This window comes from Conger conger, chromosome 18 (assembly GCF_963514075.1).
Source record: "Conger conger chromosome 18, fConCon1.1, whole genome shotgun sequence".
Classification (NCBI taxonomy): Eukaryota; Metazoa; Chordata; class Actinopteri; order Anguilliformes; family Congridae; genus Conger; species Conger conger.
Window position 1 is genome coordinate 15,916,008 of NC_083777.1, and position 24,041 is coordinate 15,940,048.

The following is a 24,041-nucleotide window of genomic DNA, read 5'->3' on the forward strand; positions in this document are numbered from 1 at the left end:
TTATCGGCTTCTCATCGGCAGCCGTAGAAATAAAGAAGAGTGAAAGCGGTTTACCTCCCCCCAGCGACCCCTGCTACCCGGTTCTCCCGGAACCACGGCTTTTGTGGCGGAGTTTATTCAGATTCTGAGCAGCGGGAGAAACAGATGCCAAAAGCGTAATTGTATCACAAACATCACAGCTGCCTTGCTCGATATAGATCCATACTTAATGAAACAGATGCCATACTTTTTTCCGCCATTTTCCGCGCATATTGGGAACACGACACACCGGACTCATTCGCCCGATTTTTTCCATGCGTTGCCGCAAATACCGACATACCATAACGGGCGACGCGTATGTAAAGTCTCGCTCAGGTATTCTCCCCCGCGCCGGAGGTGTTTAAGTGATGCGTTGTAGCGTTCGCCCTTGTCCGCCGCAGCACGATGTGTACTCCCTAATCAAATAAAAGCCCATTACACACACATCGACTTCCAGCTCCACAAGGTCATCTCCTCATGAGCACAGATAAAAAAGGCAGCTCTATTTATTCGCTGTAAGTTATAAGAAAAATCACAAGGGAGAGATGGAAGGCAGTAATTCGCCCGCAGTATAAAACAGCGCATCTTGAATTCAGCTTCAAATTAAACGCGTTCTGGCATTTCATAGCCCGTCAGCTTCCTGTGATTTGTGATACAGAAGAGCTACCCCCACATACTCACATGCACACACTGAAACTCTTTACTGGGGAATGCGTACACATACACACATACACACATACACACACACACACACACACACACACACACACACACACACACACACACACACACACACACACACACACACACACACACACACACACGCGCACCTCAGGTAACAAGGTCATACAAGTAGCACGCATGCAGTAAAAACAAATCTGTGCACTCATGGTGAAAAAATACATTTATTGGAATCCGTGATGATGTAAAAAAGGTGGAAACTTTGTTTTCAGGTGGAGGGCTTTGAGTTTTGAGTAACAGCACCACTGGCCAATACATAAACTGACCTAGGATCAGCTGTACAGCCACTGATGAGAGAAAGATGGATGAAATTCACAAACACGGAAATCCCATTTCTGTTTCTAAGACAGTCAATGTACAGTGACTCAAAGAAAGCAAAGGACTGGTTGCTTGGTATCTTTTAAGCAGGCTGTATACAGTTAATCTGAGGGGCAAAACAGTTTGTAGTGCGGTCACTACCCGATATGAAAACACACTTCACAATGTGTGCCATGTTCACACACTGACAGCAAAACAAATGAACAAAACAAAAAAAACATTTTTACTCAGATACTGAGCAGTAATATCACAATTTTGCGCTTGTCCCATTACTTATTCTATATTAATATTTCTTAAATATCTTTGCCATAGTAATACAAAATAATATCATTTTAATAAATTCTATGTACATTACGGTAAAGAATGTTTAACGGTGATGTCATGCTGGGCAAGGATTAATAAAAGAATGTGATTGGCCAGAGGCCCTTGCCTTCTGTGTCCTCATTACTACCAAAACTCTCATTTCTCTGAGTCGTCCTGTCCATTCTCCTACAGTGAGTGCGGGACCTCAGAAAAGAAAAGGACAAGCCTGAATGTCACTATAATGGGGAAATGTTGGGAGAGGACAAATCAGCTGAGGAGCTATGATGCCGTGTGAACCAACACACACACACATACGCTAGCATGGGGGTACACACACATATCTCTTTACACAGGATGATACTATATAAATAATTCTATAAACATACCATCCCTTTCCCAGTAATGGCATAAAGACAAAAACTATTTAAAAAATCAAATCCATAAATACGAAGAATATGTTTTCAGTGAAATCAGTATATATTTTTTTCTCCGAAGACATCATTTTTGTGGGACGGTAGTATTTAACTGGCAGCTAAAAACAGTCACGTGGTCACACACGACAAGCAATCCATGCGCTGTCTTCACACACACACATACGCACACGCGCACACGCGCACACGCACACACGCACATACGCACACACGCACACACGCACACACGCACACACGCACACACGCACACGCAAACCTATGCCAGGTAAAAGAGCTGTTGATAAGTGGAACTGCAGTTGTTGTATTCATCGCTGCAGAAGTCACAGCACCACTCGCTGTCCTCCATATCAAACCAAGTGGTGGGGGCTACTGTTGTTTTACTCATCGGTGTGGTCTGCTGACTTCATGCTACACAGTTTGCTGTCTATCACAATATACAACTTCATGACATGGCAGACATTTAGCACCACAACCCCATCGATTTAACAGTGATGGCACTAAATGATTCTCTCGGACGACAAGATATCAATATTCACAGAAGGGGTATTCGGCTGTAGCTGACTGGACAGACACTGAACAGGCATTGAGAGGCCATTTTAAAACAGGCATTTTAGTTTCAACATACCTGCCTGGCCTGCATAAAAGCGATGTACTTTTAGTATAGTTATGAATATATTTTCAGTTACTGTTCACAGTATATAGTATGCTCATTTAAAGAATGATTCTAAATTGCTGGTGTGTTGGTCTCATATAGATACACTGACATCTCTCAGAGTACTGAGAACACATGCCATACTTCAGTAACGCAAGGAATGAGAGAATCTACTTTTAATACTTTTATCTGCAATGATACACACAGACACACACACACACACACACACACATACACACACTCACACTCACACTCACACTCTTCATATAGATTTATATTTATGTAGTTATAAAAATACTTCAAATGAAAGGTCATTTCTTTATGCATGTGTTCTCCATCCTTTAAATTCTAAAAAGGAAAATTAAATGGTCTGAAGCATTTCAATTGTCTACCCGGAGGCCAAAATAAAAAACCCAAAACAAACAAAAAAAACTGAATGAAAAGTAGAACGTGAAATCTGTACAGTAAAAAAATATTCCAGACGGAAACAGACATAATATAAAAAGCATGTGTACTGAAATGCTGAGTTTCTCTTCTCCTAAAAAGGATGTCTGGGGCGGGGGTCGGGGCTCAGAACTACACGGTAGTTTCGTTCCTCCAGGGCCCAGTCCGGATGTTTCCGGTGCTGTCCGAGCTGTACAGGAAGCCCTCGTGCATGCTGCCCTTCAGGATGCCGTTCTGATTGGGCGACGGGTTCTGGGGGAAGGACTGCCTGCGCGGGTGCGGGAGCATCTCCAGGCGGGCGCGGTGGGCCAGCTCCTCGTCGGCCATCTTGGCGCAGCCGTAGAGGAGCGAGGCCTTGGCGCAGCACACGTGGCGGTGGCAGAGGGCGTGGCAGCCGTGCGCGGCGTGCCGCGGGGCGTGTCTCTCGTGCGTGCTGTGCGGGCTGTCCGTGTGCGAGCTGTGCACGCTGCCCCCGTCCACGCTGGAGGGGATGTGGTAGGCGTACTCCCGCTCGCCGCCCGGCCGGTGCCGGGCCCCCAGGTGCCGCGGCTTAGTCCTGCCCTTCAGGCAGCGGTGCACGTGCACGTTGGCGCGGTAGCCGTCGGCGTCCGCGTGCAGGTGCACGTGAGGCTCGTCCTCCAGCAGCTGCTGGCTGTGCAGGGCCGCGCAGCAGGGCCCGACCGGGGACAGGCAGGCCACGTGGTTCTGCATGGCCTGCAGGCCGCTCAGCTTGCAGGGGCCCGCGGGGCCGCGGCCGGGGCCCAGCAGGGCCGTCGCCGGGCAGGGGGACTCCAGGGGGCAGTGCGTGTGGCTGTGGGCGTGCGTGTGCAGCTGCGTGTCTCCGTTGACGTTGACCTTGGGCCGGGCGTGGCCGTGGGCGTGGCCGGGGCAGGCGTGTCGCCGGGCGGGGCAGCAGGAGCACCAGCAGTGCCACACGTCGTCTCGTTTGGCGCAGTGGTGGATGAGCACGAACAGGCCCAGCGTCACCGAGAAGGCCCCGTACAGGCAGCTGAAGATCATGTCCAGGAAGTGGCCCTGCGACACGGCCAGGGCGCCGAAGGCCCAGGTGGCCAGGAAGAGGAAGAGGGTGAAGGCGGCCGTGCGCAGCTGGGCCTTGAAGGAGTGCTCGTTGGCCAGCAGGGAGGGGTTGAGGGCGGGGCAGGAGGCGCGGGCGTGGGGGTGGGGCGGGGCCCCGGGGTCGGGCGTGTGGCAGTGGCTCATCTCGGCCGCGGCCAGGCGCTGCTGCTCCTCCGTCACCGGACGCAGCTCGTACTTCCTCTCTGGGTGGCGCTTCAGCTGGATGTAGATGCACAGGAAGTACACGCAGGTCACCAGGACGATGAAGGCCACCGGCCCGTAGAACGCGCCCAGGCTCATCTCCCACGTCATCCAGCAGCTGGGCACAGGGGTGGGGTTAGTCAGGCAGGAAGTACACACAACACACAGACACACATGCAGACACAGACACAGACACAGGCACAGACACAGATACAGGCACAGGCACAGACACAGACACAGGCACAGGCACAGGCACAGGCACAGACACAGACACAGACACAGGCACACACGCTATTCAGAACTCTGAAACAGGTCCAAAAACAGATAAACACTGAAAACACTTGACTCATTGTACATATCCACGGTTACTGTACGCCACAATCAAAGCCACCAACCAATAAAGTCTGAATATTATATCATGGACAAACCGCTGAACAATAAAGGAAATGTTTTGGAGAGTTAATTTCTAGCTTTGCATAATTCATACCACATAATTTGGCAACAACATAAAGAGACCAAATAAAATATTTAAACAGACAAAATGAATATTTAAATTGAAAAAACAAAATACTGTCACATTGCTAACTCAGTTGGTGTCCTCAATACATCATCAAATGAAAGTTGGAGGTTGGTGTATTTATTTTTGAATAAATATTTTAGAAACATGATGTGTGCAAGCCTTATTGGAGTGAAGAGTGTATTATAGAGAAAAGATACAGGAGAGTTTTTTTGGTTTACTGACAAACATAAAATGAGTGTGACCTTGAGATGAAACGGCAGGGACTTACTAAGGGGCCTGTTCTCCGCTGCCATAGCTGTCAATGTTGGTGGCAGCTGTGATTCCACAGATGATGAAGGGCACTCCACCACTGACTAAATAAAATCTGCAGAGGGAGATGGAGGCAGGGAGAGAGGGAGACAAACATACAGAGAGGGGGAGGGAGGGAGAGAAGAGGAGAAGAGAGATCTTTTACAGATAATTCAAATGAAAACACAACAGGGACTGTCTATGGGCGAGGGTGGACTCAGCCTCTGATCTGATCTGAAGGACCCTTAGGTTTGAGAAACAGCTCACACAGAAGGTCATTACATTTATCAGAATCACTGAAGAATTGTGTGTGTGTGTGTGTGTGTGTGTGTGTGTGTGGATGTGTGCTGATGTGTGTGTGTGTGTGGATGTGTGCTGATGTGTGTGTGTGTGCCGGTGTGTGTGTGTGTATGGATGTGTGCTGGTGTGTGTGTGTATGTATGGATGTGTGCTGGTGTGTGTGTGTGTGTGTGTATGGATGTGTGCTGATGTGTGTGTGTATGGATGTGTACTTATGTGTGTGTGTGTGTGTGTGTGTATGGATGTGTGCTGGTGTGTGTGTGTGTATGGATGTGTTCTGGTGTGTGTGTGTGTGTATGGATGGATGTGTGCTGATGTGTGTGTGTGTGCTGATGTGTGTATGGGTGTGTGCCAGTGTGTGTGTGTGTGTGTGTGTGTGTGTGCAGCTTTCTATTCCAGAAAGGCTCTGTGCCCTCTAAGCCATCACTCTGGGCTGCACCCTGGAACAAACAGACAGCCGACAAGCCCTCTGCGAGTGCCTCTGCATAGATATGCCACTGAGTCACAACAGCAGCAAAATCTCCCAGCATGCCTCAGTGCAGCTGCAGCACCCCAATCCTCCGACACCCCCCCCCACCTCCCCAACCAACAAACACCATCAGCACACCTCACAAAATTCAATTACCATGATGATGTTCCCCTGTGAGATGGGGGAGGGGCGGAGAGGCAGCCATTAACGATGCTGTCACCATCTTGGAGGGATAGTTCTCCCTGAGCACTCGTCTGTCTAAAGCCCATTTAAATACAAGTCAACAAGAGCAGCAGAATGAACAAATTACAGTTATTTCTTCCGGGGTGTAAATCTCTGTGTTTTATGACCTGCCCGGCAGTGACTGCTGACTGTTTCCAAAGCTGGGAAGCTGCTCCCTCGGAGTGCTCCGAGCAGAGCGAGGAGAACTGGAGGAGAAATCTTAAAAATGGACCCGGATAACCTCGGATGAGCCGCCCCGGAGCCACCTCAGATCACCGCTAGCCTTCGCAATTTACACAAACCACCGTGCCAGAACAGCGATATTCCAGCATATAGATGAAATCAGCGTGACGTCACAACAGCAAAGAACTTACTGCCGGCGGGATAACGTTGAAGAATGTGAATAGTAGGCAGTGTTTTCTGTGTCATTTAACCAAGGTCTGAACACGTAAAGTCTATGCTGGAATATACAAATAATTTATGAAAACTAAACAAAATTGTTTTATTCATATGATTTATAATGTAAAGGTTATAAATGCTGTCAGCACCCCCTAACGTTGTAGCTAATGTTAGCTAGCCAACATCATTAACATGAATAACCAGTGCAAACTACCTAGCGAGCGTTATTGGAAACCCTATTACTGTCATGTTGCCACCAAAACCATTTAGCTAGCTAACAGGTTGGATTTAACGTTTCATCGTTTCATGTTTGTAAAATCCACCACTTAGCTAAATATAGTTCCTCTGGTAAGGATAGATTGCCCAGATCGGATTGTACAGAGTCTATCACTATCAGCTATCAAAAACATGAGAAAAGACTAAATACATTTAACAATGAAAACCGAAGTACACATTAACTATTGGTATGGTGTGACACATTTCAGTGAGCAGTCAGTTCTGTTGTTTACACTAATCCACAAAACTAAGCTACGTTAATATTTACAAACTTAATAAATACTGCATCCAAGACCACACAAATTAGCTATGTGTTGCAACTATGAAATTCACTGGGAAACAATATGCTTCTCATCCCCATATTTAACCTTGACTATTGGCTTTGAGAATAAACTGTTAGAAGATGGCTATGGTGACGTTTGCTTTTATTTCTAAATATATGAATGCGGACTTCCAAGACCACAATTTGCAAGTTTTGGCCTAGATTTGGAACTGTAATGAAGCAAAAGTACCTGGATTGCCTGGCACGGTGAGAAGGTGATGTGGTCACGAAGGTTACAACATGCTGGGCATAAAAGTGTTCGTCGCTGTGGTGACCGCATGAATTCCAAGTGACTTACGAAATTGAAAAAGAGGAGTAGAGTATTGGACCTCTGGGGTCCTTCACTGTTGACTACGTTTAACAAATCAAATCAAACAGTAGCATACATTGGGCCTCATTTATCAAACGTGAGCAATGAACACAGCTATCCCAGCCAACTGAATCCCTGCCACAGAACCCTTGGAGACACAAAGCCAATTGTGCACTGCTCAGTGGGGCAGGACTGGCACAGGTCGGGTTCAAACGGGGACCGCGGTACTCGCTCACACACTGCAAGCGGAGCTTCTACAGAGCCACCCAGCAGCGCCAAGACAAATACATTTTACCCACTACATACAAGTGTCTATGCACAGCATGCATTTACAGTTACAGCGTATGAATAGACAGCGGTTTAGCATTGGCTGAAACAATGCTGAGACGAGATTAGATGCTGTGTGAATTGATAGGATACTACACGATGAGAAGTAATGACTTGCTGTGGATCGCCTGCTCTTTCATTATGCCGCGATGGCGGGGTGTGTGTGTGTGTGTGTGTGTGTGCGTGCGTGTTTTCCTCCGCGCTCTGCGTGTAAGCGTGTGACACCGGATCACGCAGAGAACAGAATTGATTTGTCACCCAGGCCTCCCGCTGTGCCTGGTCCCTCCTGTCGGTAAGGTGAGCGATATTAGAGTCAATCACTGTGGATGGGCCTGCCGCACCACAGCCTGACAGACACCCTGTCGTCTCATTTCAAAAGCGCAGCGGCCAGGTAATGAGAGGCGCTGCCGGAATATTCCGCACGGGCGGCTGGGGATCTGTCCGTAAAAAAACATCTTCCTGTCAGGTGGCCAGACTCCACTGACCCAGCCAATAAAGAGCCCACACTCCACCGACCCAGCCTATAAAGAGCCCACACTCCACCAACCAGCCAATAAAGAGCCTACACTCCACCAACCCAGCCAATAAGGAGGCCACACTCCCCCAACTCAGCCAATAAGGAGGGCACACTCCACCAACCCAGCCAATAAGGAGGCCACACTCCACCAACCAGCCAATAAAGAGCCTACACTCCACCAACCCAGCCAATAAGGAGGCCACACTCCCCCAACTCAGCCAATAAGGAGGGCACACTCCACCAACCCAGCCAATAAGGAGGCCACACTCCACCAACCCAGCCAATAAGGAGGCCACACTCCACCAACCCCTCTCAATAAGGAGGCCACACTCCACCAACCCAGCCAATAAGGAGGCCACACTCCACCAACCCAGCCAATAAGGAGGCCAACCCAACCAACTCAGCCAATAAGGAGGCCACACTCCATCAACCCAGCCAATAAGGATGCCACACTCCACCAACCCAGCCAATAAGGAGGCCAGACCCAACCAACCCAGCCAATAAGGATGCCAGACTGAAACCCAGCCAATAAAGAGTCAATAACTAGCCAATAACAAGGACAGACTACACCAGCTGAAAAGGAAGACAACATAACAAGGAGAGGAAGGCACAATTCTCGCTGTTTTTATTGAACCACTAGTCACAGCCATCCAACAAACAGACACTATTACTGGTATTACCATAGGCATTACCATCAGCCGAACATAAGATTAGGCTGTATGCAGATGTTGCTAGGAGAATATATGTGAAACATGTTAAATCAAAGGGTTAGGGGTCAAATAGGGAGCAATCTTCCACCTGTGCCAAGCAAAACAACCAAGACCTTGGAGCAGTGATACAAACAGTGTGCTGTGCTAGATTCCGTATTTCACATACGATCTTAAAGCTCCTGGAACAATGCGGTCACTAAAGGTTGCAGTGTGTTCACTGGTCTCCACTGGCTCAATAATAATAAGAATGATTAGTATTATGATAATTATTATTATGAACAATGTAATGGTTACAACAACAACACACCAACAGCAGCAGCAGTAACGTTAGCCTGCAGTCAGACTGCAGGACGCACTGTGGATTCTGCGCCGGGCCAAGCCCTGCGTTTCTAACAGGCTTTGCTGTAGGATTGTGTGGAATCCCATTATCTGGCGTGACACGATCAGGAAAGTGCACGCCAGGCACATTCCGCTGGCAGAGCGCCCGCCCCCCACCCGCCGCACACCCAGGCCCCGCCCACAGCGCTAAATCACACAGGGTCACCTGGATCGGCTGCCGCGGAAACCATGAAAAAACACAATAGAGTGGGAACAAGGAGGAGATAAATAACAGCCTGGGCTCTGGCTGAGAGAGACTACTCTGGCTGTAGCTCCGTCTGTAGCTCTGTGAGAGAGGCTGCTCTGGCTATAGCTCTGTGTGAGAGGCTGCTCTGGCTACAGCTCTGTGTGAGAGGCTGCTCTGGCTACAGCTCTGTGAGAGAGGCTGCTCTGGCTGTAGCTCTGTGAGAGAGGCTGCTCTGGCTGTAGCTCCGTCTGTAGCTCTGTTAAGAGAGGCTGCTCTGGCTACAGCTCTGTGAGAGAGGCTGCTCTGGCTATAGCTCTGTGAGAGAGGCTGCTCTGGCTATAGCTCTGTGTGAGAGGCTGCTCTGTCTGTAGCTCTGTGTGAGAGGCTGCTCTGGCTATAGCTCTGTGAGAGAGGCTGCTCTGGCTATAGCTCTGTGTGAGAGGCTGCTCTGGCTGCTCTCTCTCTGAGGATCAGCCCCTCTCTGCTTCACACACACAGCATGGGCAGGGCCTTCTAGGAACCTGCGGTCTGAACGCGGTGAAGATGAACACGTCCAAGTTGAAGAAAGAGGGGACGACGATGACTACATGACAACAACGATGACGACAAGAAGGAAGGCACTCAGAGCGATAGGCAGGATGGAACTGGTCACAACCGTGACCATAAAGAGGATTGTGATGAAGCGGATGAGGATCACAGCAATAGTGATGATGGCTCAAGATTATGATGGCGGCTACAAAGATGATGATGGTGATTATGGTGCTACTGACAATGAAAGAATATCATGAAAGTGGCACTTATAGTCATGGCAGCCATGCAATGCACCCTCAGCAATTGCCATGACAACAAATTGAAACCAATTTGCAGCTTTTCTGCTTACGCTTCGACTCTCTGCAGTCTGCTCACGTCTCGGAAAAGATTCACCTTCCCTAGACTAAAGATCAAAAATGCAAATTAAAACTGAAGTGTAAACTGTTCCAACTAGTTTAAAGGCCACACACCATTCAAGGATTAGCTTGATTAAAAAATCCATTTGGCACAAACGAAAGTGTTTATCTGCCTAATTTGCACATAATGGAATTATTATTATTCCACCCAAAACCGCTAATCCCTCGCTGCTGAATAGGCTTGAATTGTAAATGTAATATCTCTATGCAAATAAAGGGCAGGATGGAAAAGAAAATTGCTATCTTTCGTGCGGTTGAAAAGTTTAAAAAAAGAAACCTGAAAGACCCGGCTCCTGTGCTGTAGTTCGGAACACAAAGCAAACTGCGGGAATACGTCTCACCGGAGATAAAAAGCTCCAGGTAACGAGCAGATAGCAACTATGAAAGTATGAAGAATTATCATAAAGAAAAATAGCTTGGTAAGGACAGAAATGACAAAAATGAAATTGTCTCTCTCACACCTAAGTGCTGTATTAAATTAATTACAAAAACCTGAAGGACCATATAATTCTGCATAGCCCTCTCCAATAAAAAGATTTTGATCGATAAAATATTTTATTTTATAATTATTCATAATTTTTTGCCCGACAAAATGTAGCAAAGAGGTTATTTAGACAGAAATGGTGCAAACTGAGAGCGGACTGACTGATGTAGGTACAGTTTGATACGACTGCGTCTGAGAAGCCCATTTGCATAGGCCTGCGTCATTACTGATTTGGCCTACACTCCCGACACACACACCAAACAGGAGCAAACATACCGCAAAGCCTGTTGCAAAACATTGTTGGGAGGAAACATAACGTTCAACCAGGAAACGGTAGCGAAACGTTTTCCACTGAACGTGCCCCTGATCTTGTGATTGGAGAATAGGGGAGGGTCTTACCTCAGCATTGGCTGTTTGGAGCTGGGGGCCGGGTCTCCGTCCTGTGACTGTGGGGGCTTCTTGGTGACCTGTTTGTAGATGTTGCGGGCCGTGACCCCCAGCCACAGCATGGTGGACAGAGAGGAGTAGTGCAGCACGATGCCCACCTGCAGCAGGAGGCAGAGAGTCCTTACACAGAAACACACACACACACACACACATACACGCACACACGCACACACTCACACACACACACACACACACATATACACACTCACACACACACACACACACACACACACACATACACACAGACACACAGACACACAGACACACGTACACGCACACACACACACACACACACACACGTACACACACACACATATACACACTCACACACACACACACACATACAGGCAGACACACACACACCCACACACACACACACATACACACACACACATGTACACACACACACATATACACACTCACTCACACACACACACACACACACACATACACACAGACACACACACACACTCACACTCACACACACGTGTACACACACACACATACATAGCACACACAGAAATACACACATACATGCACAAAAACACACACACACACACACACATACATACAAACAGAACATACAAACATGCCCACACAGCTACATATACACACAGAAACCATATAGACACACAACACAACACACATAAGCACACACAATGTGATAAAAAATAATTTTTTTACATAACATTCAATGGTGTGTATGTACAATGGTATCATGACAAGGACACAGAGTTCAAGTTCCACCCTGGATCAACCTGAAGAATGGAAATGACTCATTCAAGGACTCCACAGGGTTCTCATCTGATACGCGTTTGTCGCAGATAATCATCTGTTTCTTCTCCATCTCAAAGCCGTTGCTGGAGGTGCATTAATAACACGCTTTAGCCCTTTTTTAAAATAACGTGATTAAATAATCATAATGAAAGGGGGAACTCAGTAATTATCACACTGCGGAAATGAAACCTCCTTCCTGATAACACACAGAACTGCCGGGCCAATCAGAACAGAAAAGACATTTCACTTCCTTACAACATGCAATATGCATATAGTCAAATGCATTGTTTGTAAAAATCTGATGAAACAGAAAGTTAATTCATGTTTACACATGAATCTTCGGATCCATTTTGTTGGAGAGAAAATGTATGTGTACTGCAATAGTCTCCCACCAAGCAGTGAAGCTAATGGCAGCTTTGCGCTTTGCTAATTGCTCCCTGAATCAGGTAATATTAACAGGTAAGCTGCTTCTCCGAGGCGTACAAATGCCACGCAGTTAGATTTGCTGCGAGTTCCAAACTGTGACAGCAACAGACACAATTAGCTTGCCGGGCTAAAGGAGACAGTCCCTAGCAAATGAATCTAATCACAGTCTTACCGCTTCTCCCGGGGTGAGGACACATTCTGTAGCGGATGCTAACGTGCTCTAAGGCTCTAGCTGAAAAGCTATCCCTAATGCCCAGTATAGCCTGTGTAACGGCCGGGGCACGCCTGGGTATTATGGCACAAATCCTGTAGGTGGCTTTGACTTTGGCTCTGTCAGACTGTAGCGCTCCGCAGAAGGAATTGCAGTAGAACAGACCATAACTCAATCTGGTTTTATTTTTCTGAACCTCTTTCCGCCAGCCCTTTGGCTTGGGAGTGACAGAACAGTAAAAATGATACAGCTGAACCAACAGAAGGCAACATAACTAATGTGGCTCTCACTCCCTGTGTCCAACGCCCGCAGGTAGGCAGTCCATCTACACAACAATAGTAGAAATTGATTAAAATGAACATTATGTAATAAAAATAAAAATAAAATAATAAAAGCTTGAAAGTGTTATATCTCTAGCATGTGTATGCTTCTGTCCTGGTCACTTCAAATCAAACCTTTCCTTGTAAGAGGAGTGTTATTGGCACTCAACCCTGTACACACATCTGTAGTACACTGCACTGATGCATATCAACCAGTAAACCTATTAATCATTGGCCAATAGCTTATCCTTTCGCCAAGCACAGTGAGCTCATCCAGTCCTTTGTTTACAAGTACAAAATCAGGGGGCCCTTTTTCCCCAGCCTGTAACTTAACAAAAAAAAACCAGCTTCTCATTGGATGAATGCGGAGCTAGTGCTCAGGGGGTCCATAATGAGGAAGTGAGTCAGTGAAATTTTACCGAGCAAACCGCTCACACCCCCGAACGAGGACCGGAGTCGAACATCGATCGCGCGCGGTCATCATTAATCACGCTGCCGAGACGGCGAGCGCTCCGCTCCCATGCCAAATGGAAAGCAAGGGGCACGATTCCAAACTAATGTTAGCCATCAAACGCATTTATGATCGGAGCCAAATTACACCGGAGAACTGGCTCCCGCTCCGAACATCGCCCGCGGAACGACAGCCCCGATTCCGTCAGCCGAGCGGGACTGAGGTGACGCGGGATTAGAGCCAGCATCCTGCGGCGGTTTCATATGCTCGCTGCTTAATTGGATAAAAAAAAAAACTCAATGTGCTTATGCACTGCGCTCCCACACGCAGCAGCGCGACAGAGCTCGTTCTGCCGCGGGAGATTAGGGCCTGCTGACGGTGCCAGAAGACAGAGCCACACGCAAGGACTCGGAGATCCTTTAAATCCCTCCCGAAGATTTCCCCTCGACCAAACGAAGCGCCGAAAGCAGGAACATGCGGGGGGGGGGATTTATTGGAGAGGCGACTCGGGGAAGACCAGGATCAAAAAGGAGATAGGTATCCCCCAAAACAGGCCTCTCCACCTCAGGCACCATGCCAACCAAGCTAGACAGGAAGACAACCTGGGAAAATGTCCCAGAATTCAACAGGATTTTCTCTAAAAAAACAGCAGTTTAGACTCAGGATCCAAACTTGACTTATAATTAAGCAGAAGTAATTGTGGCGATCTCTAAACCTGCCGACCTGCGTCTGCGGCCATCAGTCACCGTTAAGCAGGAACGCTAATCGAATCCAGGACTTTTCCGGAAAGCGCCGAAACTTCAACCGTCACGGAGGGACGAGCCGTTTTGTTTGTGCAGTGCGCGTTTCTGAACAGTTAAGCCTTGTCAGACACAGGTGATTCAATGCAGAGAGCGCCTTCCCGAATCAAGACGGAAAGTGCGAGACAGCGTTTGTTTGTCTGTTTTTTGGAGTACTGTACGTGCCTTGAATACGCCGTATCTGCAGTGGGAACATTCTGGCTCAGAGTTCTCACTGTTTGCAGGAAAGCGCGGTGGAAGTGCATTCACGCGTGTGGGGAGGGAGAATGGCGGGGAGAGAGCGGGGGGGGGGGGGGGGCATTCTCTTTCATTTCCTTTTACTGCTGATTTTTAAACACCCAATGTGTTTTCTCTCACTTTCATTGTAATACAGAGCACGGGTCTATGAAGGCAGTTGGGCCAGGTGAGAACTGGGTTATTATGCGCAGCGATAACTCCTGACCCTACAGGTAAAGAGAGAGACTCGTGACAGTCGACACGCCTGAAGCATCGCACGCCGTGCCAGCGAGCGCAGACAGATAAGATCAAACGCGGCGCCCGTGACAGAGCGGGAGGAGACTCACACTGCGCACTTCTCAGAGAGAAACGGGGGGCGCTGTTAAAAATAGAGACGGAGGGAGGGCCTTCGAAACATCAATTAAGAAAACCCAAGAAAGAAAATAGGAACTCTTATCTCAGGTCCGTCATCTAGCGTTGCTAGGGGACGGGGGGGAAGGAAGGCGAGCTGTGGTCTGAGAGACAGGTGTGTCCGGGAGAGCCAGTCTGACTGCAGGGCAGCCCTGAGATCTGTAGCCCAAACCGTTACCATAGCGACAAACCTCTCAGTCCAGACCATTTAAATGTAGACATTGTTTCTGAAACAGGAGTACGCTCCCTGAAGCTGCACTCGACCCTCACCCTCACGCCGTGCGGACCTGCTCTCAGGCGGTCTGGAGCCGGAGACAGGTGAAGCAGGCGTAATAGCCCGAGGGCCCAAGCTCCACACCGCAGCCAGAAGCAATTGATGCGAAAAGATTCTGTCAAAAACCCTCCTACATCCGGAATTTCACCTCAGCCCTTTCGGAGTTCTCCCCCCCCCCCCCCCCCCGGGGGGGGCGGCTCACGGATATCCCAGCAGCCTCTCCCGCTTCACAGACCTCCTCCGGCCCGTAGTCGCCGCGGTGGTCTCCTGAACTCGCCTTTGCGCCGGCGGCTATCCCGCGCGCCGCCGCGTCTCCACGGTACCGGGACGACAGGCAGCGAAACAGCGGGGAGGGAGCCACGCGCCCGCGGGCACGAACACACGCTAATTAAAATAACAAAAGCTGCTCGCAGCACCCCCGGGGACGCGGAGGGACCCGTTACGGACACGCGCGTGAGGCAGCGCCGCCGCGGGCTGGAACTCAGCAGGGCCGGGCCCTGTTCACCAGGGCCGTCTAACCGCGTCCACCGAGCGTCCGGCCTGGTGTCAACCCCGCTAACACACACACAAACCCCCATTGCTTTTAAACCGAAGCACAAAGCCCCATTCCGGCTGACGAGCAGCCCCTTAGCAGCTCGCAGGTCCTTCCAGGCATTATTAATCTATCTCTACAAAGAGCTGAAAAGCATTAAAGACAGAGAGCGCGTGGGGGGAAAGAGGGGGGACGGCAGAGCACTCACGGCTTGGCAGATGACGGGGTACTTGACGCGGTTGATCCCGCCCGCGAACACGGCGAAGGTCAGCGCGGTGTGGAAGCAGAAGTTGAGCAGCATGTGCCATCCCTTCCTGCTGATGCGGATTGCGCTACCAAAAGGGACAGAAGACAAACCAAATAAATATCACCCAATCAAATGGGTTAAAACCACTGGACAAGAAACACACAGAATCACATACACACACACACAAACAATAAGAAACACACACAAACACACATATAAAAATGCATCCATTTACGCACACACACATAAAAATGCATGCGCAGATACACAGAATTAACTTCCCTTGGTCTTACTGCATTTATTAACATTAACCGAACACAATTTATAACACAACAGGCATATGAAATATGCAAATGTGTACCTAAAAAGACCAGAACTGAAACAATACATTTGGCATACAATTTAATTACAACGAATGTACTTGGCAAATAGCCTGATCCATTACAATTAATACAACTACAGATACCCTGAAATGTATGTACACTTCCAAATAACATCACTTAGAAGCCACACATTTTCTGAAACAAATCAGATTCATAAGCTTGCTCAGGAATACAACAGTACAGTCCCAAACTGGGTATTAAACTGGCAACCTCTTGTATATCAGCCCAGTCTTTACCAGTACAGAGAACCCATTTACATTCTCCATCAGGTGCGACACAGTTCCCGGTCTCAGAGTCTGATAAATATCACGTCTGATGATTGCGTTTGCTCTCTTGTCGAGTCAGCCGCGGCAGTGTCGATCCTGGCTGAATTACCCAGCAGCCCCGGCTCCGCGGCGGGGGGACTCGATGACACAGCTTTTTTCGGGAGAGCGGCTCTGTATCCAGGCCGAGACACGGGGTGAAAGGCCCATCAATCAGCCGCCGGGGCCCTCTAACCGGGGGCTGCTTTAAGCGGAGCGCGGGCAGAGCTTTCAGGTCAAGTGCAATAACTGGGTGTCAGTCCTGCCGCCAGGCCGCAGAACAAACTCATCTCCTCCATTTTGTGCCCGCGAGGGTCGGGTCGGCCCGGGGAGAGGCCGGCTGGGTCTGCAGGGCTCCGGGCCCTCACTCTGCTGTCAGACGCCCGGTTTACACAAAGGCTTTATCCCCAAATAAGCCGGCGGATAACCGCTTCATCCACAAAAGCCAGAGAAAGAGCGAGATGGAAGTATACCACCAGGCAGGGATAACAGTCAGCCTTCTCTGACAAGCAGCACCAAGCTCAGTGGGGGCTATTTTTAGAGATGCTGAAGAGTGTGTTGGAGAACGGGGGGGACAGTGTTATGGCTGATTGGCTATCTGTCTCGTGCAAGGTGAGGACCAGGCCATGTCTGACAAAAGAAGGTTAACTGTGAAGATAGCGAAGTGTGTCTGAGACACGTTTTTCAGAACCTTAACCCAACAGGTCTCCAATCCCTCCATCCTGCAAGAGTCTGTGGAAGAATCCTCCTGCAAATGTGACAATCACATCTGGCCCTGATCCAGAATGTGAGTTTAATTACTGTGCTGGTCCGTGCCAGCAGGAACGAACGCACATTTTTGATGGCATCAGATTTAACATCGGGCTTCAACGCTTCCTCGTTTGATTATTAACTCCTAGTGACACCACAGAACAGCTCTCCAGCTCTGCTTCAGCGTGGAGGTCAAAGGTTACTACTACTTCAGTCTACCTAAGACAGAAACATGTTCAAAACGCAACAAGAGCAAAAACACTGAGGTGGCTCTTATTGTTCATCATAAAATCTTACAACAGGTTGATGCATCAAGGATCTGGCCTGTTTTGTTGAAAATAAACCTGATATAAAAAATCTTCCTGAGTCAGGCCTGGTGGGTTAATGTCTGACACAATCTCACAGTCTGGTGTAGGGTGTCCCTGATTGCTACAGCACCGCTTTACTGGCGGGACAGTTTGACTCAGAGCCCAGCTTTAACAGCGTATGAAAATATAAAAAAAGCAGAACCAGATACAAATCCGTAAGACACTACTGATGCGAAGGACCAGATGTCCGGGGCATTGTTAAACAGTTACCCATCTGTTGCAAAAAAACAGAAAGAAAGTGGTCATTTACAGGATGAATTGAGCATTAAGCACTCAGCGATAGAGAGCTTTACTGAGAATCGGTGCTATTCAGTGTCTCAACACACCCCATCCACCTCACAGTTACTGCATCACTAACATAACATTACACAGACATTACTCAGAGGCAGGATTACTCAATCACTACTCACAGCGCAACGCAGCGACTGTAGCTCAGAGAGAGTTACTCAAACTGATAACACATTGACACTCAGTCCCATTCAGGTGTATTCACAGACTTGCTGAATGGCCTGGTTAGGCCTAGTTAGCTGAACACACCAACATCTCGGCTCAGACCCGTACATCTAATGTCTATCATCCTACACTATCATTCTACTGCACTTTGTAGATCTATGAACGCACTCATGGTCTTAATCTTATCTTGTTACTCTGGATAAGAGCATCTGCTAAGTGACTGTAAACTAATGCAGACCTAATTTACTCATCTACCCAGGTGGTAGTACAATGCAGTGCTTACGGGACTGGGCTTGGTACTCATATATAATACATTTGTGTAGGGTAGGCTCTGATACAGAGTTAATGAGTGTTACAGGCTGACGTAGTGACAGTGAGTTTTACAGAGCGTTGGCCATTTAAAACTGAAGCTCTACATTTCGCTGTGTACAGTACAGTCCTCTAAACGTTCCCCTCAGCTGAAGAGAGGAGGCCTACGACCACGGTCTCACATTACGTACTTCAGCATCGAGTAGTTTGCTCTTACCCTGAATGACCAGCACAATTACAATCTTTACGCAAGATTCATTTATACGGCTCAATATATACTGAAGCAGGTGAGGTGTAGCAGCTTTCTCGAGGGTATAATAGCAGTGCTTCAGTAGAAGCCACAACCTTTCAGTCACAATCACAGCAGCTCCTGGTGCACTACACTGCCAGGCAATACCACCCACATCAGAGAGCGCAACATCATTACACAAATATTTCAATCATGTCTCATCTCATGTCCATATAATTACTCATATTTAGTATGACTGAAACGATGAGGAATTTGTCTTGACACACTTCCAGTAATATCAGCCTCCCGTTTAGGAAATTAAATTACACAGCACCAACAGCGCCACCAACAACATTTGTGCCAGATCTGTTTGCGGAGCAAAATAAAAAGATGTTGACGAAATCAATATACTTAAGACTATACTTATGCCATTAACGATTATACTCAATTAGAAGAATCAGAGAGTTGGCTTTAAGCATCAAATCAAAAATAAAATAAAGCAGTTGCGTGCTAATGCCATACAAAAAGTGAAATCATCTCATACAAAACATTAAATGATATACCAACAATATCATCGACTAACCCCACACCATGCAGTTTCTATCCTACAGGCTGAAGGATGATATTCTTCCTCTAATGCTTGTATTAATAAAGCCAACCCCTGTGTGAAATATATCAGCATATGACATCCAGTAGCAAAGGACACCTCAGGCAGTTACAGAAGATGGATCGCAGCCATTTTGGGTTTCAAAGTTTCACATAAAACATGCTTGTTGCTCCCTACTTTCTGCCAATAATTTAAAATCATGTACAACAATCAATCTGAAATTCATCCTTGCTGCTGAAGTTTGTGTGTTTTGGTTTTCACGGAGCAGTGACATTAACACATTACTGGATGAAGCAATCAATCGTTGAACCAATGACATTTCCTTGCCGCTGAGTTCACAGTTTTCTGATTGGTCCATACTCAGCCAATGGCAGACAGTATGTGGAGGCTCTGCCCACCTACTGACTGGCCTTTGAAGCTTTCTATTCCACAATGTTGCCACGGAGACTGGAGCATACAGGACAGACATGCATGCGTGGCCACGCATGCACAAACACACACACACACACAAACACACACACATGCACTCACAGAGATAAGAGCAACGATGTCTGGGGCTTTACCTGTGATGCACGATGTAGGTAATGATGGACGCGAACAGGCACAACAACATAACAGCCGTGCATGCGTACACAACGGGGTGCAGAAACTCCCCAGGGTAGGGCGGAAAGGACAGCACCTTCTTTAGATCCTGAGGGAGAGAGAAACACAGAGACACACTTTAGACAGCTGGGCGAGACACAGACAGAGACAGAGACAGACAGACACGCACACGCACGCACGCACGTGCGCGCACGCACGCACGCACGCACACACAGACAGACACACAGACAGACACACACACACACACACACACACACACAGACACAGACACACGCACGCACGCACACACACACAGACACACAGACACACACACAGACACACACACACACACACACACATAGACAGAGTGCAACACGGTTTATTTGATCAGTCGAAGATGAATATATGGCAGGCATGGACCCACGAGTGTGAACACACTCGCACACACATTCACACACGCACACACACATACACACACACGCACGCACACACACTAACGTATATGCTCACACACCACTATTTCCAGAACTTATCTGTCCACAGTGACAGTTGATATACGTTCCTCCATGTATAATGTATAAGGCCATCATGCATTCAATTAAAGTAAATAATTATGTATTATCTGATGTAGTTGCAGTCTCTAAAACGTTCAATTTCCCGGAGGAGCGCTTGGCAGTGATTTATGAGTAAATGTTGAGTAGGCATGACGGGGCACTTCATTTTAACTGTGCAGACACACAGGGAGCGCAGGAAGGACAGGGAGGAAAGATGATGCACAGTCTGACAGAAGAACACATGATTTATCTGCTGTAAACACAGGTCGGTCCATTAAAGGCACAAAGGTTTGGTTTGTGTCTGCACCTATATTTTGGGTTCCCCCTGAGAGGAAAGGGCAGAGATGTGCCACACCCTAGCTCATGGTAGAGGGAGAGGGAGGGGAAGAGAGAGAGAGAGAGAGAGAGAGAGAGAGAGACAGAGAGAGAGAGAGACAGAGAGAGACAGAGAGAGAGAGAGAGAGAGAGAGAGAGAGAGAGAGAGAGAGAGAGAGAGAGAGAGAGAGAGACATTGAGGCTTCCAGTGCTGTGTATAGTGAGCAATATGAGTGTCATATACAAAGTGGCACAGTAGGGAGGGACCAGACAGGCAAACATGCACCCCTGCCTCCCAAGTTATTCAACGCGCTGCTAACGTGGATGTGGTGTCAGAAGCATAGAAGTACAACAAGCAGGCTACATTTCCCACAGAAGCCCAGACCACAAGAAAGTAGATACCCTCTCACTCTAGGCAACAGTGCCCTAGAGCATACAGTACTTTAAATTTAATTGATTACTGTCGACTGAACAGAAGAGCCTTGGGGGATTCTGGTCTAGTAGGGAGTGCATTAAAAGACAAAGCTCTAGATCTTTCTATGCAATCAAAAGGACTCTGACACACTGGCACTGAATAAGCCCTGATGAGCCAAACGGCTTCTCAGACCTTTCATCTGCCTGAGAGACAGCAGGCCTCCCCCTAGGCCTCTATTTCCTACTCCCCAGTGGCTGAACTATCCTAAAAAGTATTTCCCAATTTTTAAAAAGGGAGAGCCTATGAAATATATTTTGTGAAAGGGACACAGTACCACTTACTGAACAGTACGCTCTGTCAAGCCATAGCCCAAATGCATCCTAGATAATATAGCTACTGTAGCTATTTTGCAAGTCTCAACATTGGCTAATTTACTGAAGTTAATGCTACAGTTGCAAATGCGCCGTAGATTAAATAAAATAACTGACACATTAAAAGAAGCCTAGGAAAGAAAAACATTTAAAGAAACTAGCAGTTGGGAAAGGAAAGTAATGTAAAGGAAAAATGTCTTTATAATGCCAAAGCTTTTCATCTTCTCAGATGGAAATAAATATTTATCAAGGAGTGAAGTATAAACTAGATTCAAGGAAACAAAAAAGGGATATTTCTAAATATTGTCTAGGAGTAATCTCTCATGGCTTATAGAAAGTCGAGTAAATAAAAAAAGAAACGGTGAAGAACATAGGCTTTTTTCCCTAAGTCATACAGGAACTATGCTGACATTTTATTTAAAAGAAAATGAGAGGCCTTAATAATAAACATGAAATCCACTCAACCTTAGCTTGTCATGCGTATTGATGAGCGCACCGCTCTTCAGTAGAAAGATCTTTCCCAACAGTTCAGCAGTGCTGATGGAACCACCGGAGCTGAACCGCTCACAGGGGAAGGGTTGATGATGTCATGCGGGGATGCAGTGCATGAATGCTCGAACACAGTATCAGTAATACTGAGGGGAACAGCCCAGAGTCCACACTAAGAACTGCTAGGATCCACCTCAGACAGATCTCATTCATTACTTACTTATGAATTATCCTACCCTCGTGAATGACACTCCAGTCATTTTGTGCTTCAGCCAGGTAGAGGAGCTTGTATAATTGCTTGCTAATAGGCATATCTGATATTAACCTCAAAAATTTTCATTTTACACACTTGTCCATGGACACATCCACACTTTTGTGCGTACACATCACACACACAAAAGCACACAAAAACACAAACACACACACCCACACCCAAGCACACACCCAAGCACACCCAAGCATGCACACAAACACACACACACATACATACACACACACCCAAGCACACACCCATGCACACCCTAGCATGCACACAAACACACACACACATACACACACACACAAACACACACAAACACACACACACACACACACAAACACACACAAACACACACAAACACACACAAACACACATACATACACACACACACACAAACACACACATACACGCACCGCAGCGTGTATGCTACCTCACACAGACTCACACAGCAGACCCTATACAGCAGCGGTAGGTGTGTGCTGGTGCCTTGCGGCGCCTCTCTGAGCTATTATAATTACGATTAGCACCATTATTATTACCAACACGTCATAAAAGGACATGCTTTATCACTCGCCGTCCGAGCGGCTGAAAGCAGAATTAATCACAGCAGACCCTGGATGAACCGGGCCGATCCAGGCTGAAGGGAGCCACACCTACATTACCATCACCGACCTGCGGCTGACCACAGCCGCCATCACCCCTGACGCCACTACAGTACAGCCTTTTTATTTCACATAATAATACAGCCTCACGTCTGTTTACAGTGATTAGAAGTTCAATTCTCTTCACCCCCTAAAAAGAAAGAAAGAAAGAAATAAGCATTTATCCACCCCGGGTTACATGCCGAGGGCCAGTCACAGAGCGGGATATTGACTGATCTACGGAGTTCCACCATCTTAAGTGTGCGCCATGTTCCAGACCCGGGAGATGATATGAACTTCCAGATCTGCAGAAATTCAATGCGGTAAATATTTATCTCTTTCCGAGCCAGGGATTACATCTGAAAGCGTAACACGGTCGCAAATTGAAAAAGCCCTGGCCGGCCTCCAGAGAGAGGGAGCGTGACGCCGGTGGCAGGATGAATGGATGAGTTTAAATGCAGGGAGAGGGCCGGGGGCGGTACGGAAGTGCCTGCAGAAGGCTGCCTCAGACTGGAGACCGGAGGGGGGATGCTGGGTGGCTCATCCGGGTAAGGCCTCGTTCTCTTTCCAGTGCAGCAGTGACCAATCACGCAGGCTTTCACTCCAACCAATCACTTCTCCTGCTGATTCCACCAATTAAGTCACCTGCTCTGTGGTTGCTGGTGTGTTAATCGGTGAAATCAGCAGAAAACCTGTATACTCTTACCCCTCCCTGGCACAGGATTGGGCAACACTGTTCTGGAGCCCCCATTAGCCTAGACCAGGGGTTTCCAACCTTTTCTCAGGGGTATTCAGAACCCCCACCCAGGCTCAAAGGCATCCATGGGGCCCCCGATCAGAAGCTAAAAATGTCTGTATTTAAAAAAATATTGTCTGAAATCTATATATAAACAGTAGTCATTGCATACGAAATCTAGCCGGCGATTCCCTGCAGCTCCTTCGAGGATCCCCAGAGGTCTGCAGAAAGCCAGCTGAAAAAAGGCTAATGAGTGTCTGTAATCTCAATAACCAGACCAACAACCATCAGTAATGCAGGCACTGTCATTTGCATATACTGATAA

General features: G+C 47.6%; 1 protein-coding gene across 2 annotated transcripts in view; it reads right to left on the reverse strand.

The window, feature by feature from the left end:
• Positions 1–2,056: 2,056 nt before the first annotated feature.
• LOC133118239 (adhesion G protein-coupled receptor A3) overlaps positions 2,057–24,041 on the reverse strand; it is a 106,059-nt gene continuing 84,074 nt past the window's right edge. For both annotated transcript variants that reach the window (XM_061228068.1, XM_061228069.1), the window contains 5 exons: positions 19,918–20,045; positions 15,915–16,038; positions 11,241–11,386; positions 4,974–5,069; positions 2,057–4,303 (listed from right to left, as the gene is read on the reverse strand). In XM_061228068.1, the coding sequence (XP_061084052.1) occupies positions 3,040–4,303; positions 4,974–5,069; positions 11,241–11,386; positions 15,915–16,038; positions 19,918–20,045 (1,758 nt within the window). In that variant the 3' untranslated portion in view covers positions 2,057–3,039. The remainder of the gene's footprint in view (positions 4,304–4,973; positions 5,070–11,240; positions 11,387–15,914; positions 16,039–19,917; positions 20,046–24,041) is intronic.